Source organism: Leopardus geoffroyi, chromosome A3 (assembly GCF_018350155.1).
Source record: "Leopardus geoffroyi isolate Oge1 chromosome A3, O.geoffroyi_Oge1_pat1.0, whole genome shotgun sequence".
NCBI lineage: Eukaryota > Metazoa > Chordata > Mammalia > Carnivora > Felidae > Leopardus > Leopardus geoffroyi.
This window is the reverse complement of record NC_059336.1, coordinates 8,425,099-8,449,430: the sequence shown is the minus strand read 5'-3', so window position 1 is coordinate 8,449,430 and position 24,332 is coordinate 8,425,099. Positions and strand designations below refer to the sequence as shown.

Below are 24,332 nucleotides of genomic sequence, written 5' to 3'. Positions count from 1 at the left end.
ATAGTATAAATAGTATAGTATATATTATATAATACAGATAATATATATAGGGTAATATAATACAATAAATATAGTATGGTATAGTGTATGTAGCACAGTGTAGTATGCAATAGCATATATACTACAGTATAGTATAATATTGGGTAGAATAGTATAATATGCTACTATAAAGTGTATTTATGTATGTATATAGCCTAGTATATGTATATAGCCCAGTAATACACATAGTATCATGTCGTATAATGTAGTATAGTGGAGCATACACAGTATAGGATAAGATAGTACAACACACAGTGTAGGACAATGGTGTAATGGTATAGTGAATATAGCATGGCTTAGTATAGTACAACAGATAGGATGTACACAGGGTGCGTATATGGTGCCTATACAGTACAACGTACTGTGGCATATGTTGCATAGTGTAATACAGAGTAGTACAGTGGAAAGCGTGTTCTGTAGAGTAGAATGCAGTGTAGTGCAGTTTACCGCTGGAATCAGATCGCTGGGTTTTGAATTCCAGATCGGCCACTTCCTGGCGGCTTGACTTTGGTCAGGTTGCCTTAACCCCATGCACCTCAATTTTACCAGCGGAGCTTCGCAGGGAGGCCGTGCAGAGCAGATGTGAGCGTATGTGAAGTGCTGTTGCGCAGTAGGTGCTATAAAAGAGTTACTGTGATTGCTTTTTGTTGCATTCGTTCATTCACGGGACAGCACGTATGGGTCACCTACTCTGTGCAATACATCGTGTCCGTCTGGGAAGACGAAGAGGAGAGGCCAACACGGAGTAGTGAAAGTTGGGACTCAAAGCTCGAGGACGGCTCCGTCCCTCTCAGGTTCCTGACCTCTGATCAATCCCTTGTCTGTGAGCCTGTTGTCTCATTCGTGAGGTCACCCTGGTCCTCCCAGCATCCTCTGAGCTGACCCCATCATCACTGTCACCATCAACTCAAAGGAGAGAGCTCAGTGAGCTCAAGTCCCTCGTTTTCCACCAGGAAGTGGTGGACCCGAGCTCTGTGTCCCGTGTGCCCGAGTCCCGAGCTCGTGTCCTGCGCTCTCGGTGGCTCCCAGCCAGTCCGTCTGCCTTGCACTGTGAACACCTAAGTCACAAAGTTGCTGGACACTTGGTGGCATCTCACTCACCTGCATCTTTACAGCCTAGGGAGGGGCTGACTGAAGAAGAATCATAATAATCACCATAAGAATAAAAATCGCTATTCCCCCCTGACAAATTACAACATGCCAGGGATGGTTCTAAGGTTGCCATATCTGATCTCATTTCATTCGGGCTAACTCTGTGACCGAATCGGCCCGTTGATAAGGCACCTGAAACTCAGGAAGGCGACTTGTCCAAGGTCACGCGGCCACTGAGTGGTAGAGCTGGGTGCAAATCCAGGGATGAGCTTCTCGAGGGCTGGACTTAGGCTGCCCCTGGGGAAAACGATCCCTTCTGTCCCCACGTCACCCAGCATGCCCTCCGTTGTGCTGCTGTCTGCCCTGGTTCACACAGGCCTCCCCCCGACACTCAACCTTAGCCTCCAGAGGTCCTATTCCTTCAGGTACTGAGGGTCTTTTTAAATTTTTTTATTAGATTTTTTTTAAGTTTATTTATTTTGAGAGAGAGAGAGAGAGAGAGAGAGAGCGCACGTGCAGAGGAGGGACAGAGAGAGAGGGAGACAGAGAATCCCAAGCGGGATCCGTGCTGTCAGTGCAGAGCCCCGTGTGGGGCTCAAACTCATGAACTGTGAGATCATGACCGGAGCCAAAATCAAGAGCCAGATGCTTAACCAACTGAGCCCCCCGGGCGCCCCAGTGCTGAGGGTCTTGATGGGCTGAGTCTATCAAACTCAGCTCGCTAAGTGGCTGTCTTGAGCTGAACTTGGTTTGTAAATGGGTTATGACGAACAGATTTTCTTCTTTTAGGTTTTAAGTTAAATGCTGACATTTAGAAATTAATGCCTTGGAGCACCTGGGTGGCTCGGTCGGTGGCCCGTCTGACTGTGGCTCAGGTCACGATCTCCTGGTTTGTGAGTCTGAGCCCCACGTCGGACTCTCTGCTCTCAGCACAGAGCCCACTTCAGATCCTCTGTCTCCCCCTCTCTCTGCCCTTCCCCAACTAGTGTTCTCTCTCGCTCAAAAACTAAGTAAAAAACATTTAAAAAAATAAAAATGAAATGTTTCACGTTACAATCCGCACTTTTGTTCTTCTCTCTTGAAAAGCGAGAAGACCTGCCATATTGGACCCATAAACCTGCAAGGCGATAAATGACTGGGAGTGAGTGGCGGTGCCCCCTTTTAGATGGGGCACCTGCTTTTCCAGTTGCCACAGACCCCTCCCAGGTCTCTTCGCTCACATACGTTCCCCCTCTGGCCGCCTTAGGCATGGACTTTGGCGATCAGAGCCCCTGGAGGCCACCTTTGTCCTGCCTGGTGTATCAGGACGGTACCTCACGGTTTACAACCAGCCGAACCAAATCCGCTGACACCGGGTCCCTCTCACCAGCCCGGTGAGGGGGGCAGCGATTAGTAACCAGTCTTACAGATGTGCAAACCGGCTCCAAGATGAGCCAGGGCCAGCTTATGTAGCAACGGACTGGCCCCCTGGACTTGGAATCCTGACCTCAGATCACCTGTCGTCCAGGCTCCAACCCGTGCACCACTGCTCTTTCCAAGCCCTGGGCGGAGTAACTGAGCTAATTGTCACAAGCCTCAGTTCAGCCTGTGCCTAGTGGAGACGGGCAACGATGACAGGTAGGGGCCCCTGGGGAAGGAAGAACAGGCCTTGCCTTCTTTCCAATCCTCACCGCCTCCTCTGTAAAACGTGCAGGTGGGACAGCACAGAATCTTCTAGCGCTACATAAAGGTGTCTCAGGGGCTCCCACAGGGGGAGAGTTGGGGGGGCCACCAGCTAGGGGGTTCTTGGGCAAGACGGCGTGGGGAGCCCACTCCCCCTGCAATCAGGGCTCCGTGTTGGTCAAGTAGATGTGTTTCTATGTCCACACGTACGTGTGTGTATACCCACATGCACACGCATGCACACGCGTGAAGGTTCTCAGTTTCTTTGTGAACGAAGTCCCTCTGCTCAAAAACCAAATGCTTGCAAACAGCTGCACCTGCCGAGTTCTAAAGGCTTCCTTCCAGTTCTTTTCAGACGTCGCATGAACTGCTCAGGAGGCTGCTCCCTGTTAGAATTCAGGCAGCATGCTGGAGGAGGGGGAAGGAAGGAGCCGAGCAGAGACCACCTCGCCGGGAGGGCACAGAGCGAGCAGGGATTGGCTGGCGGTGAACTTGGGGAACTGACTGGGGCAGATGGTCTTGGGGAGGGAGAGAGGTGGCAGCGAACGGAGGGAGAAGGGAATGCAGGGAAAGGAGTCCTGTGGAGGGTTTAAGGTGAGAGCCATGTGGGCTGATGTCCCCACTTTGCTGGGGGTTAAGCTCCAGTCCACACGGAGGTTCCCATAAAACTTGCCAGGGAGATGAGAGCGTCTACTACAGAACTCCTGCTTCGTGCCGGGTGCTGGATCCGGTAGGGTGTGCGTCTGTGTGTGTATTTACGTTTATTTGTTTATTTTGAGAGAGACAGAGTGCACGAGCGGGGGAGGGCCAGAGACAGAGGGAGAGAGAGGATCCCAAGCAGGCTCCACACAGTCAGCACAGAGCCCAACGCGGGGCTCAAACCCACCAACTGTGAGACCATGATCTGAGCCGAGATCGAGAGTGGGACTGACTGAGCCACCCAGGCGCCCCCCCGCCCCCCCGTAGGGCATATATGCATTTGATTCTCATGGGAACCCTCAAATGGTAGCTGTAATCATCACCTCAGTTTTGCTTAAGGGACACCGGAGGCTCTGAGGGGTTAAGTGATTAGCCCAAGGTCACACAGCTAGGTAGGAAGTGTAGGTCTAGGACTCGAGTAAGTGAAGCTGCCTGTCTTCACGGCACAGACTCCTCGGCACCGTTCTGTCCTTTCTACTGTCCTACGTGGCACCATTGGCACTTTGGGCTGGATACCTCTTTGTCATGGAGGGCTGTTCTGTGCACTATGGGACCTTTAGCAAGGTCCCTGGTCTCTACCCACAACATCCCAATAGCACTGACTCCTAGTTGTGACGAGCAAATCGGTCTCTGACGTTGCCCAGCGTCCCCCACAAATAAAATCACTGATTCAGAACCATTGGACGAGAGCCATCCTGTCAGGTCCAGGGGTGTCATGGGTAAGGGGATATGCAGAGAACACCCCCATGAGCCTCCGACCAAAACAAAGAAAAGAGAAAGAAAAGAACCCCCCCCCAAAAAACCAACCAAAACCAACAAGAAAGACTGGGCCCGTGAGCTCAGAACCTTTCTAGAACAGCACCCTCCCCATGCCCTATGCCGCCCTGTGCGCTGTGGTTTGGCAGGGAATGGTTCAACCAGAACTTTGGGCAGAAGTAGTAGTCGGTTTGGAAATGTCTAGAGAAGTGCGATTAGGGTTTACATTCCTCTCCAAGGAGCGAGAGCTGAGAATGGAGACAAATTTTCCAGCAAAACCACCCAAAGCACGATCAATCTTTCAGACACCCCCTCCTTTGGTGGTTGGTCTCCTTCACCTCTTAAGAACTGGAGAAGAGCTTTCACTGGAGGCTTGGGGGTGACGGAGGGACTCTGGGCCAGGCCTCCCTTCTCCAAACAGCCCCAGAGCTTGACTTCAGGCATTGCCTCACATTGAGGTTCTATACACACACTGAGACCAGATGGAAATGTGATGGCATTTATCTTAAGACTTTAAACTTGGGGCCCGAGACGCTGCATTTCTAACAGGCTTCCCACAGATGATATTTGGAGACCAAAGCTGGGCCCAGGGGAACCATCGGACTCTCCAGCCTCCATCTGTCGGAAGTCATCAATACCTACAGATATTCAGGGACCAGGGCAATCAGGAGCGATCAGTTGGTCTCGGGCACGTCCTAGACCATGTCCCTACCCCCAGCTCTATCACGACATGAAGTTACCCCAGTGAACCCCGGCCCCACGGCTACTCTCAATGTTATTTCCGTGCCCTCCTCTCTGGGCTCCAGCCACATTCCCGTGGGGTCTAGGTATGACTCCGCTTGTGGCTTCTGCGAATGGATGCTTGATTACCGCGCTTATCATTCGATTAACGACCTTTAGACTCTCCTTGTTTGCCAGGACTTATATAATAAAACATTTACCGGCGTCGTATTTCACTTCATCTACGCCTTCATCCGTTCAACAAACACTTACGGGGTGTCTACTATGCTCTATCCACCACGCTGCGGAGGACAGCACGTCTGCCCGTGACAGTATGGCCACTGCCCTCCCAAGGCTAACAGTCTCGGGCAGGAGACGGAGAAGAACCGAATAGACACAAATAACCCAAAGGTTGATCGATTATTGAATGTCTGGCCTCTGCTCACCCCTGTGTAGGCCTCTCTGGAAGGAAGGAGCTAATTTTTAGTCGCCTGTGTATCCCCAACACCCAAGATCGGGCTCACAGCGGTTTCCTGGTTTAAACACTTCGGGTCTCCCTTTGGCCACAGACCAACCCTGGTGCTCCTTATCACCACCCGTGCCTGCCTCCTATGCTCTCTTCCAGCCAGACTGAACTTCACTTCCGTGCTGTCTCTCCAGCACCCCCATGCACCTGCTGTTCCATGAGCAGGAACGCACTGGGCCTTCAGACCTCCCCTTGCCTCCTCCTGCACAGGCTAATTTGAGGCCCCACCTTAGAGCTCACCTCTTCCGAGAAGCCTTCCCCGACACTCCTTTCAACCCCAGGGCAGGGCCACATCCTCATGCTCAGGTTCCCTTCACCTCCTGGCTCTCCCCACACTCAGTACCCCTGCCCCCATCGATCCGCACCCTGCAGGTGGGTGATGTCTGTGTCCCCCTTGCTCTGCGTGCTTAGCACAGCACCTGGCACATAGAAGGTGCTCCGTCAGTATTTGTGGGACCAATGTCCAAGCCAGTCCCTCCTTGAAGGCGGGCACCACACTTCCGGCCCAAGATCCCAGAAAGAAGCGTCGCACAATCCACCTACCAGGCCCTTAAAGAAGCCGCCGAGGGACTGTCGCCGCTTCTCCGGTCTCTTCTGGGCCTTGTCCCCGTTCTGCAGTGAGTTCACCTCCACCACGGCCGGCTCCACACACGGGGCGGGTTCTTTGGCGTCCTGCTTGTTGCTCTTCTGCTTGTGCCCCTCAGCCGCCACCTTCTTGTCTTTGGAGGAACCCTCCTTGCCCTTCTGGCCCGCCCCTGCCGGCTCCGGCTCCGGGGGCACGATGACCTTCTCCGCGGAGTCCGATGTCTACGGCAAGTTCAAACAAAACGCATATTTAGTAGCTGCCAGACAAGTCTCCATAGCAGGTGAATAAACGTGTCAAAACAGAGGTGTTCGAGTGTTGGAGGGTGTCTACGTTTTCATGCATCCTGGACGAGATGGGAAAAAAAATTAAGAAAAAATGTGGGAATCCTCATTATGGTTCAAGGCCACAGTAGGGGATATTTATTTGTTTACTTAATAATTCCCTGACTAATTTATGCTTTCCCAGCCAGTATTCTTTCCTCCCTCTCCTGGGACCACGACTTGCGTTTTCCCTGGGGAACCAGGATTCCCTTTCCTCTCTTTCATGTCAGACAAACTTATTCCACCCCTGTGGCTGGGGCCTGGCAATATCAGAGCCTTGCACGTGATTGGGCTGCTGTGATTGGTTCAGAATGGCTGAACACAGATCAGCAACTGAGCCAATCTCAGAGCTTTGCTGAATCAATCAAGAGAGAGGTCTGCCCTCTTTCCATTGGGTTTGAAGGTGTAGTTTCCAGGACCGGCACCATCTCTAGGGAAAAAAATCTGCTTGAAAAGGAAGCCAATAGGAAAGCAGAGTTGAGAGATGGAGAGAGAGAGAGAGAGAGAGAGGCAGGGAGGGAGAAGGAGTGTATAAACTGATGGTATCACATATGTCCCTGGATCTAGCTGTTCCTGAAGCCCTTTTGAGCTTAAGCCAGCTTTGAGAGTGTTTCTTCCACTTACAACTCTTTTCTGGGTGATGCCTATTCTTTTCTTCCTGATTACGTCTATCGTAGTTTCTGGTGTGAAAGCGTGCTTTCGCTTATAAAACAGTGGTGAAAGAAGAGGAGTGTTTTGCTTTCATGCTACAGCGGAATTTTTGCAGTCCTGCTTGGTTCCTTATAATTCCGAGGGAGGAAGCTGTAAAATCCAAAATGCTAGCAAATGCTAGGTAAATTACAGATAACAAAATATCTGTGAAGTAGAAGCCTTTTTCCCATAGTTGGGGGCCACACAGATAAAATAAAAACATGCCAGAGGCCTGGGGTAAGAATAATCACAAGGAGACTTTACACCCCCGTTGGGAAAGCGACATAAGAACTGTTTTTCTAGCGTAAGAAAAACGCCAGTTCGAGCAACGCCGGCTTTGATGTTGGGGAGAAAACTGGAGTTGGAGGGGATTGTGGCGACTTATCACATGCCCTGTTTAAAGGGGCAATGGCTGTTCCGACCCAGCCAGATGCTCTACAGGATTGTGGCCCTAGTGCTGTGAAATCTTCTATTTTTCACATGGAAACTTGAAAAGGAATTGTTTTAAATGCAAAATATGTCGAGTTTAAGATACTGACTTCAAAGCTTTAAGGCCCTGGGAATGCAAACTGGTGCAGCTACTCTGGAAAACAGAATGGGGGGTCCTCAAAAAATTAAAAATAGAACTACCCTACGACCCAGCAATTGCACTACTAGGCATTTATCCTCGGGATACAGGGGTGCCGTTTCCAAGGGACACATGAACCCTCATGTTTATAGCAGCAACATCAACAGTAGCCAAAGTATGGAAAGAGCCCAAATGTCCATCGATGGGTGAATGGACAAAGACGGTGTGGGATATATATACAATGCAGTATTACTCGGCCATCAAAAAGAAGGAAATCTTGCCATTGGCAACTATGTGGATGGAACTGGAGGGTATTATGCTAAGTGAAATGAGTCAGAGAAAGACAAAAATCCTATGACTTCACTCATATGAGGACTTCAAGAGACAAAACAGATGAACCTAAGGGAAGGGAAACAAAAATACTATAAAAGCAGGGAGGGGGACAAAACAGAAGAGACTCATAAATACGGAGAACCAACAGAGGGTTCCTGGAGGGGGTGTGGGGGGGATGGGCCAAATGGGTCAGGGGCACTAAGGAATCTACTCCTGAAATCATTGTTGCACTACGTGCTAACTAACTTGGATGTAAATTTTAAAAATAAATAAATTATTTAAAAGAAGTTTCAAAGCCCTGCTCACAGAAAACCACAGCCCCAGCACCCCGGGGGCCGCATGGGACACACGGAATACACGCTCACAACTTATGATTTGTAAAAGTTACATATTGTCCCCCCGTTAAAAAGTTCTTGGACAAAGTTCCCCCTCAGTATCAAGTGTAACCCTGAGAAATAAGCAAGAAGAGAGAAGATTGCCCCATCCCCAAAGGCTCCGTAGGTCGCAGCCCCGTGGAGGGCAGGATTCCTTGGAGAAAGGAAACACCCAGGGCACCCCAAAGATGCTGAGCGATTCCGTCAGACCCCATGTGCCAAAGTTGTAGCAAAAGTCAAGACGCAGATGTCCAAGGGCAACAAAGCCCCGAGAGCAGGTACCCTTGCACAAGGAGACAGAAACGCCCACCGTGATGCTCTTCAGAAAGGCCACAAGCCACTTGCACACCGCGTTGACAGTTTTTGTCGTATAGAAGGTTTAAGATCCACTTATTGGCTAAGGGCTTAGCGTCTGCAGCCGAAAGCACACGGTGGGCTCTGGGTCCCTTCACACCCTTGCTGGGTGACCTGGAATGAATTGTTGGGTCTCTCAGCTTCCTCATCTGTGGGGCAGTCACAGAAGACATCGTACCTCATGGTGGCCTCATCGTACCTCACGGTGCGTACCCAGGCCGACTGAGAAGAGTCCGTCATCCCAACCCAACGTTGTCAGCGGTGCTCCTTCCTGACAGATTCTTTCCGGGTGGGTCCGAGAGCCGGGGGCAGACAAGGGACTCGGCAAATGTTTGTTGAATGGAGTGTCCCCGTGCCTCCCCAACCTCGTCTCGAGTCCCTTCTTCCTCTGTTCCTTCTGCTCCGACCACACGGTCTCCTCCTCTTCCGTGAACAAGCTTATTCTCAAAACGGGGGCCTCGCGTTGGCTGCAATTCCTGCTCAGGACGTTTGCGGGGCTTGACGTGACAGCCACTTCTTTCCCGTCAAGTCTCAGCTCAGATGTCACCTCCCTGGGGCGGTGGCCCCTGTTTAGACAATCTACCCCTCTCTTACAAAACACGGCTGTGTTTCCTTCATGCTTGCATTAATCTTGGGGGTTTCTTGGCTCACTTGAGAACGTTCCGTCTGCCTCCCTCTGCTGGAAGGGGAGCTCTGGAGAACAACACTCTTCTGTCCTCCATGGCTTTATCCCCAGCGCCTCGTCTGACACGTAGTAAGTCTCCACCAAAAAGGGTTGAATGGATGGCCGGCAACTTGCCTTCCAGATGTTTCTACACTATTTCCCTCGGCAAATCATTGCGGGTGGGGAGTGAGAAGTGCCCGCACGTCAATAGCTTTCACGGGACATTGATTTTTTTCAGGAGGGGCGCTTTCAGTGGATCGGGTCCATTTACCGCATAATTACGCCACTGCTATTAGGGCTTAAATGTTCTTTTTAATGGCTTAGACACTAACTCCTGGAAATAACAGATGGCTGGTTCCTTACATTCAGAGTAAGCTAAGAATCTAAACTGTGCGATGATTGCTTCGTCATTAAATGTAGATGATTTAAAATCTTTGCTTGGGATTTGACTCTGTCTCAGGATTTATCCCACAAATTATTCTCATCTGAATCATCTTGAGTGTATCCTGTTGTAGAACTGAGTGACGCTGGCTGGAAGTTGGGGGACAAGGTCATGGGAACATCCCGTTTGATTCAGACCCTGAGGCACACCTGAACTGGGAGTTGCCTTGGGCTCCTTTTCCTAGAATCATCACCCGAGACTTTTCATAACTCTGAGAGGACAATTCTGAAGGGAACAGAGAATGTCTATTCCCATCCCCCAAATTAAACAAAGCATTTATCATTCTCTCAACAATCACACATCCGTCTCCTCAAGTCTGCATCCAAGACGATCGGCATAACTGTTTCACGTTCACATTCTAGACAAAAATGTACAATTATGTTTAAAACTTTCATATGGAATAAAGTACATGTATCGTGTTTCCAAGATAGTGAACTCGAGGAGTTTTGGTTCCCAGTGGTCCGGAGAACACGTTTGGGGACAAGCACAGCAGGAAGTTGAAAAAGAAAAACAGAAATAATTTGAATGCAGCAAAAAGCAATATATTCCCTGTTGGAATATATAGGATAATCCAAGTATTATGGTCATGGAAATATAATGAATGGTAGTCACTGCTGTCCATTTGTGTGTGTGATAAGAACAAATACTGTAGGGTGGTAATTTCTTATCAGCGGCATAATAAGTAACAGCAACAAAACAAAAGCAACTTCTATGGCTCCCTAGACTGAAGCCTTAACCCCCAGCGTGAAAGTATTTGGAGTAAGAAAGTAATTAAGGTTAACTGGGGTCAGAAGGATGGGGCCCTGATCAATAGGATTAGTGTCCCTATAAAAGTCACCATGTGAGGACATAGTGAGAAGGCGGCTGTCAGAAAGCCAGGAAGGAGCTCTCCTCACCAGGAACCAAACCATTGCTGGCATCCTGATCTTGGATTTTCCAGTCTCCAAAACTGTGAGAAAACAAATTTCCGTTGTTAAACCACTCCATCTATGACAGTTGGTATGGCAGCCCGTGCTGATTCGCACGGCCACTAACATTCATCGCGTCCTCCGTGCTGGGACTTCCAGGTGCTTTACGTGCACTGACTCATCTAAGTATGACAGTGCTGTGAGGCAGCGCTTTTCCTAGCTCCGTGATATAGGTGAGGAAACTGAGGCACGGAGACATTTGGTAATTTGTTTTCAGTCACACAGGTAGAAGATAGCAAAGCCAGGGTTCAAACGCAGGCAATCTGAGCCAGCAGCTCTGCTCTTAACCAGTTCTCTGTGTTGCAAAAATTAGTTGAAGAATACTTGTTGAGATTTTCGTGGAGGTGTGTTTTTAAGTTAAGAAAGAGTGCAGGTTATAAAATAGGGTATGGAGCATGAGATGACCCCATTTAAAGAAATGAGTATGTGGAGTTATAAACATGTCTTAGCTGTGTTTCTCTAGAGTGGAGAAAATAACGGAAAAAACCACACAATCCCATGTTTCTTCACTCGTTTTTCAAAAAAATAGCTCCTACTATATGCCAGGCACCATGCAGTGCGATGGAAAAATAGAAGAGGCCCCTCCCTTGCTCCAGACACAGAAAGAAAGGGGTAGAGGAGACAGATAACGAATAGACAGATGACTTACTACAATGTGTCATAAATTCCACGAACTAAAAGAACAAGACACAACAATGATGGATGGAAATAGGACATCTCTTTGAGGAGGGGACATTCAGGCCAAGACTTGAAGGATGGGAAGGGGTTTGCTCTGTGGAGAAGAGTTGGAAAAGTAAGTGTTAAATAAGAAATAGCTGAAAACTCTAGCCTGTTCATGCATGTGTCTGTAGAGCCCAAGAGAGTGCCTCATGTACAGCAAGCGCTCAACCTAGAGTCGGTAAATGAGCCGCCTTGTGGTTGAGAATTGCATTGGGAACTAGGCTAGAAAGAAGTAAGAGCATGCAGGCTAACCCCACCACCGAACAGAGTTGACAGGTCACTTACTTGACAGCTGGAGTCTTTCCCATTTATTTCTTCTGAGTGGGTGATCCCTTCATCCCCTTTCACTGACTAAAATAACAAACAGACAACGGCCTTTCAGCTACTACAAGCACAGCAACATGGACAATGCAAGGGGAGTTCTGGAATGGCTGACCTCGGTCATTCATTATTGAGACGCAGCGTCAACTTCTGCAGTTGGAAGACCAACTAGACCAACTGAGATGCGTGATTTCCATGTGGCTTCTAACCAGAGTCTGATTACATTCAAGTGTTGGCTTCCCCAAATCACAACAACAACATAAGTCTTAAACCCTGGGGTTAGGGAATTCTGGGATAAATAAATGATGATCAGCGTGCTAATGTTGGAACCAGGAGGTGGCTGAATGTATTCAATGAATGAACAATTAAACCATTGGTAGGCTTTTCTTGGTAACACATAGGTGGTGATGTTTCCTTGTGTTTTTTCCTCTAGCAGAGACATGGGGCATGTGGAACATCCACTTTTCCATTTTAGTGACCCCTGTGGCCTGTGGCATCAGTGACAGAGCTGGACGGGCTGAATTCATAGGTTTGGCTCCTTAAAACAGACTCTCAGCGAAAGGCTCTAAAAGCACGTTCCTGGGACCACAGTTTCAGCATCACTTGGGAGTTTGTTAGACGTACCAATTCTTGAGAACCCCTCCAGATCTACAGAGTCAGAAACTCTCAGGGCTGGGGCCGAGCCACCTGGACTTGACAAGCCCTTCAGGTGAGACACGTCTCAGTGTGAGCATCACTGCTTTCAGCTAACTGGTATAGACAAACGCCGACCAATACTGGGGACTGCAGGTTCAACTATGGATTCGGTGATGCTCTGTGCCCAATGCCTGATAAAGCACCTAAGAAATCCAGTAATGAACTGCTCTGCTCTTATCAACAATTTTGACTCAGGTTTCATTCCCACATTAAACCACTAAGTCATCGCTAATCATCTCCTCCTTCCCTGCTGGAGGGAGGGGGTGTAGGAAACAGGTTAAGCAATGGGGGGCAAACAGGAAGACTTCAGATCCCCCTGTTACTATCTTAGCTGTTCTGCCAGCAGATGGCAAGGATCCATAACACCTGCATCAGAGAACAGTTAACAACATCAAAGGCACTCAAATAATTTTTTGATCGATTAATATTATATGCCTCTGTCATCTGGGGTACGGTAGTCCTATTAGTAAAGATAATAAAAATTGTTATTTATGAAAGCTAACTTTTCCTGGAGTGCTTACTAAGGGTTAGGCGCTCCAGTGAGGCAGTAACCCACACTGGTTCATTTATTCATCATGCAGAGCCTCAAGATAGAGGAATAGTGTTCTTTTCCTCGTTTTACAGTCAAGAAAATGGAAGCTCAGAGAAACTAGCATGGGTCACGGAACTAGCATGTTAGGGAGTCGGGATGTGACTCCGGGCAATCACTCTATTCCACCCTCTTAACTGCCTCCCCTATAAGGCAGGAGATACCATTCAATGAACCCATATGTATCGAGCGTCCACTATGAAGCTCCCCAATTTAGAAAAATGGTAGGAGCTTAGATAAGATGTGGGTTGACGAATCTCCAATAGGGAGGTCTGTGGGACGTGCCCACCCTCAGAGGTCAATCATGCTCATCTTTAAATATTACTTGGTACTGCTCTGATTCAGTAGTCTCCACTAGGACCGTCAGTGGTTTCACACAGAATGGGAATTTCCATGTCCTTTCCTACCTCAGAAACAACCTTTACCGAGCTTGGCATAGCATAGAACCTTGATGCAAGCTTTTTAATTGGTTAGGAATGGAAGCGATCTTTCTTCAGCCTGAACCCCTGGGATCTGGAAGTTCCAGATACTTTTCTTAGGGACATTACCTCATGGGCTTCACCAAGGTGTTCAACCCAAAGGCAAAGAAAGATCTGTTTGTCCTCTACATAAACTTTAGATCCTTGTAGATGGAAAGTGGGGTTTTTTTCTTCCTCTTGAGTCTTTTGCATTGCTCTACAAGGGCCAGTTTTGCTTGAGAAATGTAGAAAAAGAAATGGAGTCTCTTGCTTATAGTTTCTCTCCCTATAAACAGTTCAGTCAGCCTCCTCGTCCCAACCAAAGGTTTTACCGCTTTGGGATTTCCTTTGCCTCCAGAATTCAGGCCGTCATTAGGAGCCCTTCCTGCCCAAACACGTTCCCTGGCGTCCTTTGAAATATGGAGTCACAAACTCGTTAGTTGGTCAGGTAATTCTGAATGGCAAAAACAGGCAGCCAAACACACAAAGTAGCTTTTTAAGCTAAACCTGAATGGACATTGGGAGGCACAGCCCTGGTGCCACTTTTCCTCCCTGAGAGAGACTCGTAACTTCTCTTCAGTGGCCTCAATTTGGTATCTGGTAGGTCCCCTGCCAGCTTAAGGTTTTGATCTGTTTTCTTTCCATCCCTTTCCTTGCTAACCTTTGGAGGAGAAATTGGATTGAATCAGGAAGCTTTCTTGGCAGCGGTGGGTCTAGGCAAGCGTCCTGAAAACAGCCCCTCAGGCTGTCAGGGAGATCATGGCAAAGAAGTCCAGTTTCTTAAAAAAAAAAAAAAGAAGGGAATACCTCAAGCTTTTCTATGGTTTTTCTGTTTTCTCTCATTTTGAGGCAGATAAAGCTGTATTAATCAAAGGTGACCCTATGGTGAGTTTAGACTAAGGGTCTTATTCGGTCCATTTGAGGTACTTTCAATAACAGCAGTTAAAAACAATTTCCTTCCTCCCTCCCTCCCTTCCTTCATTTTCTTTCTATCCCTCTTCTTTCCTCTTTGCTGAGTCCTCTTTCAGAGACCAATTCAAATAGTTCACTTTGGGCTTTGTAGTCCAAAGACCATAACCACAGACGCTCATTTTCTCCAGCTGTCAAAAATAGAGCTACTGTTGAAAGGAACCCCACATTTTTCAGGGACTATCTATCTAATACTTTAAAGAACAGTTTGAAGACCACCAAGTAATTTCGGATATTTTCTAGTTCAGTACCGAGCAACTTTCTTCCAGAGCTTTATTTTCATTCATGAGAGCCAAAGTACAGCACCTTAGGGCATCCAGCCTGCGGTGTTGAGATGGAATCTGGTTGTGACATCCAAGCTTTGCATAGTAATAAAGTCATTTTTATTTCTTTCACCGTGTCACGCATTCCTATAGCTTGATACTCTAAGGAACATCTGAGGCATCTCCAACATATATTACTTAGTCAAAATTCTAGTGGAAATGTTTGGTGGTCACTTCACATTTTTTTTTGAAAGGAACACAAGTGTATTTTGATGGAGCTCTAATCCCACTGAAGTTGAGATTTAAAAGAATTGGGAAGATGGGGCGCCTGAGTGGCTTAGTTGATTAAGCATCTGACTCTTGACTTCAGTTCAGGTCATGATCTCACCATTCATGAGTTCGAGCCCCGCATCGGCTCTTCACTGACAGTATGGAGCCTGCTTGGGCTTCTCTGTCTTTCTCTCTCTCTCTGCCCCTCCCCCATTCATGATTGATCTCTCTCTCACAATCTCTCTCTCTCTCAAAAAAAAAAACAAAAAAACAAATAAACATTAAAAAAAAGAATTGGGCAGATATTTTAATTTAGTGTGAGTCTATCAGCAAGATTGTTTACTAGCTCTGCCTCATTGGAACAAATCTAAGGAACTACACTGGCTAGAAATATCCAGAATCAACAAAGGCTATGCGTCCAACCTTTGTGTTTTATCAAGATGCTCACTTGAAACGGAATTGGACAATCAGACAAAATTACACGGCCAAGGTAAATTCTCATTCTAATGACAAATATATTCAGAAAACGTACATCCGAGCTTTATGCAAATCATGTATTAATTCTCCCCTCTCTTGCCTTGTTGTAATTTCAGATAAGCCCAGCACAGAAAGATGTTTCCACAGGAAACACCACTAGGAGAATCACAAAAACGGGGCAATGGTTGTTCTACCTCCTTTTACTCTCACAGAAAATCACTTTCCAGGAGCACAGGAAGCCGCAATAACATGAATATAAGAGTAAGCTTTAGAATGAACAAAAACCTGAGTTTGAATTCTGGCTCTGCCATTTACCGGCTCTGTGACCCTGACCAGATCACTTAAAACACTCTGAGTCCTCATGCCCTTCTGAGCACAGAGGGGCAGGAATGTGTTGCACAGAGTTTTTACATTAATGAATGAGATAACGCAAGCAATGTGCTAGCATAGTGCCGGCCATGCTGCCTGCACGTGATACATAAACAGCAGCCATTCTTATTCATTATTATTATTAACCGAGAGTGCCAAATGGCCACAGAATCCCCTTTAACGGTAGGAAGGAATGCCAGCTGCTGTGGAGACAGGAATTGCCCACACATATGCTACTTTCAGAAACCTTTTCTTGAAGAGAAACTCCATGTTCATAGTTCAATACTCAGGGAAGAATCTGAGATCAAGAACTTTAGCTAGGAGACTGCTGTTTTTGGTTTTTGTTTTTGTTTTGTTTTACAATAACCATCACAAACCATCCCCTTTTTCCTCCAGAGGGTACATTTCAACAGGCTTTACTAGATTTATAGATTGAATGTAAGCCACAAAAGACCATTATTGTGTGGCTGTCTCCCCCTTCGGTCTTACATTTGCCCAATATTAAGGCTCATAGTCTTTCTCTGCACCTGAGAACATTATTCCAACAAAGAGCTTCTTACAAAACTAATGGTCTAAAGAAAGAGACAGGAGGAGGATTAAATGAAACAGCGTGTGATAATGGTTTGGAGGAGGAAAAGCACTTTTCCAGGACAGGGTGTTATTAATATTGACAAATTATAAATCTCTATCTCTGTATTTCTATCTACCACCTTTACGGTTTCATCTGCCTATGTGGTTTGCGGGCGCATGAATATAGTTCTCCACCCACTCACTTTATAAAAATACATTGTCACTTCAAATACCCAATCTCTTGACGTACAGTTGAGTTAATACATATAAGGATCTTGTCCTATGTAGGGCACGACAGATGTCTTAGCTATTTCTTGCAAGTATTTTGAAAATCTGTAGGAGCCCATTGGATTTTCGTGAAGTGGCATATATCTACATGTGTCAAATGCAGTGCAAGGACTTTATGTGACTCTATTTATTTTCCCTGAAGTATACTTATTTGAAAAATGATATTCTCTTCATTTCTATTTTTACGAGAGGTTAATTTCCGGAAAGAAAAACATCTCTTAGAAGTGAACCGGGCAACGCGCTTAGTTTAAAAGAAATATGCAACCATGAGTCACATTGCCATGGGGCAGCAAATCAGTTTGACACATTCGCTTATTTGGCTCAAAAAATAAAAAATAAAAAGCTCGGTGATGAGTTGGATGTTGTCCCTATTTTCAAGTCCTTACAGCAGGGTTTGGTTTGGATTTACTGCATAAATCCGCACTTCAGATTCGTTTGGAAGTCATGAAATGTTAGCTAAAAGTGTTTCCTGAAAACGATTGCTGAAGCCAACAGCCAAGATTGCATGCTGTGGGGATAATAACACAGAGGCATAGAGGTAAGTGTACAAGGATGTTCATGCAGGTCCGCAAAGCACCTAGGTCGTGTGTGTGAGACACATGGTGTGTGCTCACTGCCTATGGCCTAGGATTAAAATAAACACCCGTTTTCCTTATTAGGCCTTATTCTCTATGAGGACAGGGGCCACGTCTATTTATGGTCACTGTTGTATCCCGGTGTCTAGAATGTAGGGGGTACTCAACAATTATTTGCTGAATAAATACATAAATGAAGTCCCACAAGTGGGAAACAAATCAAACGTCCATCAAGAGAGCAATGGTTAATCTGAGTACGATAAATCTAGACGATGGGATTCAGTGAAGTTGCTGTAAAGAACGAGGTGGCTTTACATTGGGGATGCAACCCCAAATACCCCCAGGGACAGGGACAGTGACATAAATGAGAGAGCTGGGCTGGGTGTGACAAGAGGAAGTGATGGGGATGTGGTGAGCTGGAAAGCCATGTCTTCTGTGTATTTGAATTATTCACAATGATAATATATTGTTATAAGGAAAACAAAGCAGACTGCAAGACAAAAATCATTAGGATATCTGGAATTTTTAGGAAGAATCCCCCAAATCATGGAAGGTTTGGAGTTCAAACATTAATAGAAGGGAAGAATGTTCAGGCTTCCAGACATAACTCTTTCTATGCACGGTAGATACTAAGAACAATGGATGTTATAAGACCTGATGCTATGAATCCACTGAGGGTTGCTGGGGAAAAATGTGTCTTCCTCTACTGCTATCCCTGTCCTAGGGAGAATTAATTAGAAAGGACTCTTTTGTTTCCAGTTTGTTCCCCTAACAGTTCAGAGGTACCCAGGTTGTATTGCTAGAAAATATCCCCGAGAAACCTCTAAAGGATAGCTCTGGAGGATGAATTTAAGTAATGTGAGACCTCATTAGAATTTAAGGATTTGTTTCGAACGGATGTAGTGAGTGGTTTAGATGTCTTTCATGCCTTATTTGGAATCTCTTGCATTTTCTTGTCTTTTAAGTAAAGAAGTCTCAGGTTGGTTATTTGGAAGAGAAAATCATCCTCTTTGCTATCGGGGAGGCGGGGGAGGGTCTCTCTCAACTCCATCCAGAAATGGGAAAGTTGGATCGCTCTCAATGTTATGATGAGCTATTTGGGGATCCCATTTGTAATGTAGATGGGTTGCCAGAAACAGGCCAAATGTTCTTTTCTTTCCTGACATAGCATAAAAATTGGTTGAAAAATCTCAGATCTTGATCCCCATTTTTAGCGCCAAATTGCAGAGTAAATGACGAGGAATGTACATGGAGTCCCAGCCATACAGGCTGATTGCTACTTACTGTATACTTCCTACTCTCTGAGAATCCACTGATAAGAGAAAATGAATCCTGTCCACAATTTCTGACAGGGTTCTCCTTAATATGCCTCAGCTCCCATTGGCATGGGTTTTGTGTTGTGGTGTGTGGTGTTGTGTGTGTTGTGTTGTGGACCAGAAAGAATTTCTTAACAGGCTGAGCCTGTGAAACCAGAGAGTTGCTTTCTCAAAGGATTAAACTCCCAAAGACTCCTGAAAATAACGGCACACTATAATGAAATTCTTGTTTTTCATTAAAAGAGAATTAAACCAATGACCTTTTACATGGGTCTTTGTTTTTTGTCTTCCAACCAAGTTGGGTTTTGTTGCATTATATTATTTAAGTTCTTGGATGTTTAGTTATTTCATGTACATGACACTTCATAGACACCAAAACACGTCTGCCCACATTCTTTCCATTTTATACAAGCTAAAAGCACGGAACAAGTTGTACGTGCTCGCTATTAGAAATTATGTTGCCACTTTATAACTGGAACTATTTATAAATCGGCTTTGTCCACATTTGTGTGACTCACATGTCACTTTCAGAATTTTTCTAACGTCAACATGTAACTTGGCCTATTTATTACCTGGTCCTCTAAACAATGCCTTATGTTCTTTATGTAAATATATGGATTTTCAAAGGAAACAGCATGTCACTACCATAATGAGAAAAATAATATCATTTGCCATACACAGAAGGAAACTTTAAAAATAAATTAAATTAAAAGTGAACAATAATACTGACTTCTAGGTAGGTGCGATTGGCTACCGCAGCTCAGGACCCAAGGCCAGCTCTGTCTTTGTTAAAGAGGGAGTTGGCAGGAGTTAAGGAAAGATTAAGGAATATTAGCAATAAACTGAGACTTTCTCTGTGATGGAGTCAGAGGGATGAAAGGGAATTTTCTCACTGCACACTTCAGATTCCACTTATATCCCGTCTACACCACCCACAGTTATGTCTCACCCCACCTACGATGCGGGTCCTTCGCTCTCGGAAGCTGATCTGGGTATTTCAGGTTTCCTGTGCTGGAAGCAGGTGGCTTACCATTTGTCTGAGAAACGCCATCAGGGAGGTTCTTGGTGGTCTGGGGTCTTCTCTTTTGAGTTTTACTTCTGTGGGTTCAGGTGTGGTATCTCCTTCCTCGTTGAGATCCACCGTTTGTAAGGCTGATTCTACTTCCTCGGACTTTACAACCTCTACTGGTGATTCACACACCACCTGGATTATTTTGCCAGGTAATAAGACAGTGAATAAAAAGACATTCCCCAAAAGAGGCTTTAGAAAGTGGGGTCCTGGTCACCCCTTCTTCACAGAGTAGCTACAGGTTTGAGCCAACGGTCATTTCTACGCAGGCACATCTTCCAGAAGTAATGCTCATGTCATATGGTGGGCTTTCTTTTTCTTTTATGTTTATTTATTTTGAGAGAGAGAGAGAGAGAGAGAGAGAGAGAGAGAGAGAGGGAATGCCAGCAGGGGAAGGACAGAGAGAGAGAAGGAGAGAGAGCATCAAGCAGGCTCCTCCTTGCTGATCGCACAGAGCCAGACTCGGGCTCGATCTCATGAACCATGAGATCATGGCCTGAGCTGAAATCAAGAGTCAGATGTTTAACGTACTGAGCCACCCAGGTGCCGCCATATAATGTGCTGTCAAACAGCCAACTTCTAAAAAAATGCCAAATCCACTGATTTGGGAGTAGCGAGATTCCTCCTGCCTGAGGTTCAAGGCTTCGACAGAAAGCCCCTCTTGGGGACTGCCGTCCGTCACATGCTCAACGCCCCTCCCTTCCAGGAGGCCCACCTCTTTGGTCTGCCATCAAGGTGACTTACACCTAGCCTGTGTAAAAATCAGGAGTGAATCGTTTCCTTAAGGGTCCACCCTCAGAGGCATTGACCGTGACATCTCCCATCACGTGCCCTACATTTACCCGCAACTGTGGAGAATTCGTCCTCTCTGCGGAAAGGATAGAGTGAAAGCCACATTGGATTGAACAGACTGGGCTTCCTCCTAAACTTACTTCCCACCCCACCCCAGGGCCGGTCATTTGCCATTGTTTCTTAACTGAAATTCATGCTTTCAGAAGAAAACCAAACTTGGCAAGAAAACTGGCCAAGTTCCTCACGGCCCCCAGCGAGGAACCTAGTGAGCTCAGTGCCCCCCTGGATGTCCATGGGGGACAAGGGATGGCCAGCAACGTGGGGTTGGGATGGAAGATCCCATTCACCTGCACTCTGATTCCAAATTCCGTTTTTTGCATCGCCTCGCCCCATTTGTGCTGTGCCCCAGTCACATCTGGAACAGTTTCTGCTTTCGCACTGATCCCTGCAACAGATTTAATTGGCCCTGAGAGGGCTTCATAATTTCTTTTTTGGTTTCCTCGGGCAGGGGCTGGCAAGCTACTCCCAAATCCAGCCCAGAGACTGTTTTAGTACGGCCCCGAGCTACAAATGGATTTTACATTTTTAAGGGGTTGTAAAATGCTTTTTTAAAAGATGAAAAAGTAGGCAACAGAGACCACATGTGGCCTGCAAAGTCTGCAATATTTACTGCCCGGCCCTTTGCACAACACGCTTGCCTTCCCCTGCCTCAGAGACAGTTGCTCTGGAGCCAAAGGTATCTGTGCATTTGTCTTTGCTGGTGCCAGGCGCCGCCCCTTCCTCGGAATCTTGTTCTTGCTGTCAGGGAGTTGGGGGGAGGCAACTTAGGTATTTCTAGAAACACAGCATGTCTGTGGAGAAATCATCTTCCCTCCGTTCATCCAGAATATACCATTGGTTTGCCCGTGACCCCAGTGATCCAGACTGAGAAGGACCCTGAATTTCTGCACTGTCAACCGAAGCCCGTTAACCGATCAGCATGAGGGACCAGCCTGAAATATAGCAACTGAATCACAGCCGTCTCTCCCCGCCTTCCATTTCATAACACATCAGCATGACTTCGAGCATCTTCCGTCTGTAGACAAAGATACGGGGAAGTCATCAATCGATCTGGGGAGTCATCAACTCGAAAGTCTGAAGGATGCAAAGCAGGGGAGATCGGCGGGGATTGACCATAAGAGAGCAAGGAGCTGCAGGGGCTGGGGTGAACACAAGCCAAGTTGTCCCATCTTAAGACATAGGAAGAATGAAAGCACTGGACAGCCAAACAGCAGATGTTTGGGAAGAGGCTTCTCCTGCTGCAGGGCTGCCTTGCCCTGACCCAGGCCCATCTTGGGAAACCAGGATGAGATTGAAGCCAGGTGACATACTGGGAGTGGTGGTCAGACGTGGTCATGGGTTTCCATATCTGGGCCTGGTTCAGTTCAGTTGCATTTCTGAAAAAGAACCTTCAGCCACAAGGGTCCTGGGGTGAGCCTGACAGGCAGGCGGTCTGACCTAGTGATTACGAGATCAGCCTGTAGTGCCTTCCTGGCTCGAAGTCTTGACTTCACCCCTTACGGAGGCTCTAAACAGAGGTCCCTACTCAACATCCCGACATTGAGACGATGGGGTTTCCATCTTCTCGACGGGGACAGTATACACATCAGAAAGTTGTCTGCAAAATTAAATCCAGGAAGTGCACGTGAAGCTCTTAGAACAGTGCCTGACACATAACAAGCACTCAGTTAACACCACCGGCTGTTACTTGAGCTATTATGAGAGCTGTTTATTTCATGGGCCTGAATAATGTGGAATCACCCGCCATGCACATGCCCATTTTTTAGAGATGATATTAATAACCACCTCTTACTATGCCTGACATCGTGCAGAGTATTTTTAATATATTCCCCCAGTGAATAGTTATTGAATTATTAAAGAGCTCAGAGTAAGATAACATTGTCCCTATCCGATAGATGAAGAATGTGAATGACTGAATGGCTTGGCCAAAGTCATAGCACAGGTAAGTAGCCATTTCATTGGGGATGGAGTTGTGGACCGGTAACCGAATACCTAATATGGCTTAAGCGGTAATGATACAGAACCAGTTTGAAAGTAGGAAGTTCTAGGATTGGTTCTATGGCTCCACAATGTCTTTAAAAACATGGGTTCCTTCTATCCTTTGGCTTTCCCATCTTTGGCATGCTGGATTTTCACCCTTTTATTTGTTACCTCATGGATATATAAGTAGCTGCCACAGTTCCAGGCATGACATCCTCAACCCAATGTCTTAAAAAATGGAGGAAGTTCCCAGCAAAAGCTTTCCTCCAAACGGGCGTCTGTATTTTGATTCCCTACCTTAGCATACATTGCACTGGCCAGAAGTTGTCACATCCTTACCCCTAGACAAATTGTTGTTGGAAAAAAAAAATGGGAGTACTGTTTTAGACTAATAATGATCAAATACTTTGTGGGTATGGTAGTTGCCAACCTTGCCTGAGATCATGGGGAAAAGGGTGGAGAAATGGGAAATAACCCTGAGGTCGGTAATGACCAGAGTCTGACTCATTGAATCTGGGTTCAGAATTATTCTGTCTCTGAAGCAGCGAGTTCCTTTTTTTGTATGTAAGGGCCTGGAGGGAAAATTACATAATAAAATAATCAGACTGTATGGTAACCTCATCAATCAACCTTTCGATTGCCAATGGTTTTCTTGCTGGGCCTTTACAAATGGTAAGTGGTGTCAACTCATAAATCCTAGGCCAGAGTCCATTCTTCAAAACATAACTATTTCGGTAGGTGAAAAAAAAAAAAAAAAGGCTGATGTGGGCGATACTCCTAGAGAGTCCCATTGGCTTTGAAGTCAGGCCAAGAAATTGGCTTTCAGCAGCCAAGGAAAATCCACCGATTTCCAGTGTGGAAATCCAGAAGGATTTGAGCTGAGTGAGGAGCTAATTTGCATATACAGACATAGAATTTGATTTTTGTCCGGATAGTTTTCCGATATCCTTCCAGCCAAGGCTTTGGAAGAAGTCGCTCCTTCTTTAGAATATATAACTACATCTGCACATTTTAATTTGGGGCATGATGGATGCGGTGAAAATCAGATGTGTGCTATACTTCAGCGTGGATTGGCTTGACTTCATTAGGGGATATTACACTTTGCATGAAGATGGCTAGTGCATTTAAGACAGAGAATACACATTTCAGCAAGTTTCCACTTTTTGCCTCAAAGATTATACCATCCTTACTCTTGGCATTTGGATTATACAGTTTTCACTAGAACTGCGAGTTCTGGAGACTGATTTACAGCAAAACAGATTTCTTCCACCTCAACTTCACCCATAATACAAAAATATTGATATTAACAGTTTTTACTTTAGAATCTCTTTAAGATGCTGTCTGGTTTAATTCATAACACGATTATTTGATTACCAAGACTGGGCGAAGATTTTATTTTTCAACCCAGGAACTATTCTCCTTCGTTCTCTTCATGGAACCCCCATTTTGCTTTGGGGGAACAATACACCTTAACTGTAAGACTGCATAACTGGGCCGAAGTTGCTTGAGCAGATCTAAGCCAATCCACATGGTCTAGCTCATTGGCCATATAAGTTTAGGGATGGGAATATGTGGCAGAATGTATTATTTTCCCAATTTTTCACTCTGGCTTCCTGTGCAGCGCTTATAGATCTGTGCCCATTGTTGTGTGACGTGCTTTGGCAAATGCACCGTGGGCAGATGTGATGGAAAGCCGGACTGAGCGGAAGGTCTCAGAGCCCTTGCATGGTTCACGCCCGGCACTGTCTTCCCTTGGT

At 46.3% G+C, this 24,332-nt stretch overlaps 1 protein-coding gene across 10 annotated transcripts in view; it reads right to left on the bottom strand.

Moving 5' to 3' along the window:
• BCAS1 (brain enriched myelin associated protein 1) overlaps positions 1 to 24,332 on the bottom strand; it is a 101,260-nt gene that overhangs the window by 2,472 nt on the left and 74,456 nt on the right. For 4 of the 10 annotated variants that reach the window (XM_045444186.1, XM_045444187.1, XM_045444184.1 and 1 more), the window contains one exon: positions 6,038 to 6,301. In XM_045444186.1, the coding sequence (XP_045300142.1) occupies positions 6,038 to 6,301 (264 nt within the window). Of the gene's footprint in view, positions 1 to 6,037; positions 6,302 to 11,798; positions 11,865 to 19,704; positions 19,879 to 24,332 lie in introns of all 10 variants that reach the window. The other 6 variants (XM_045444179.1, XM_045444177.1, XM_045444181.1 and 3 more) reach the window with 3 other exon arrangements.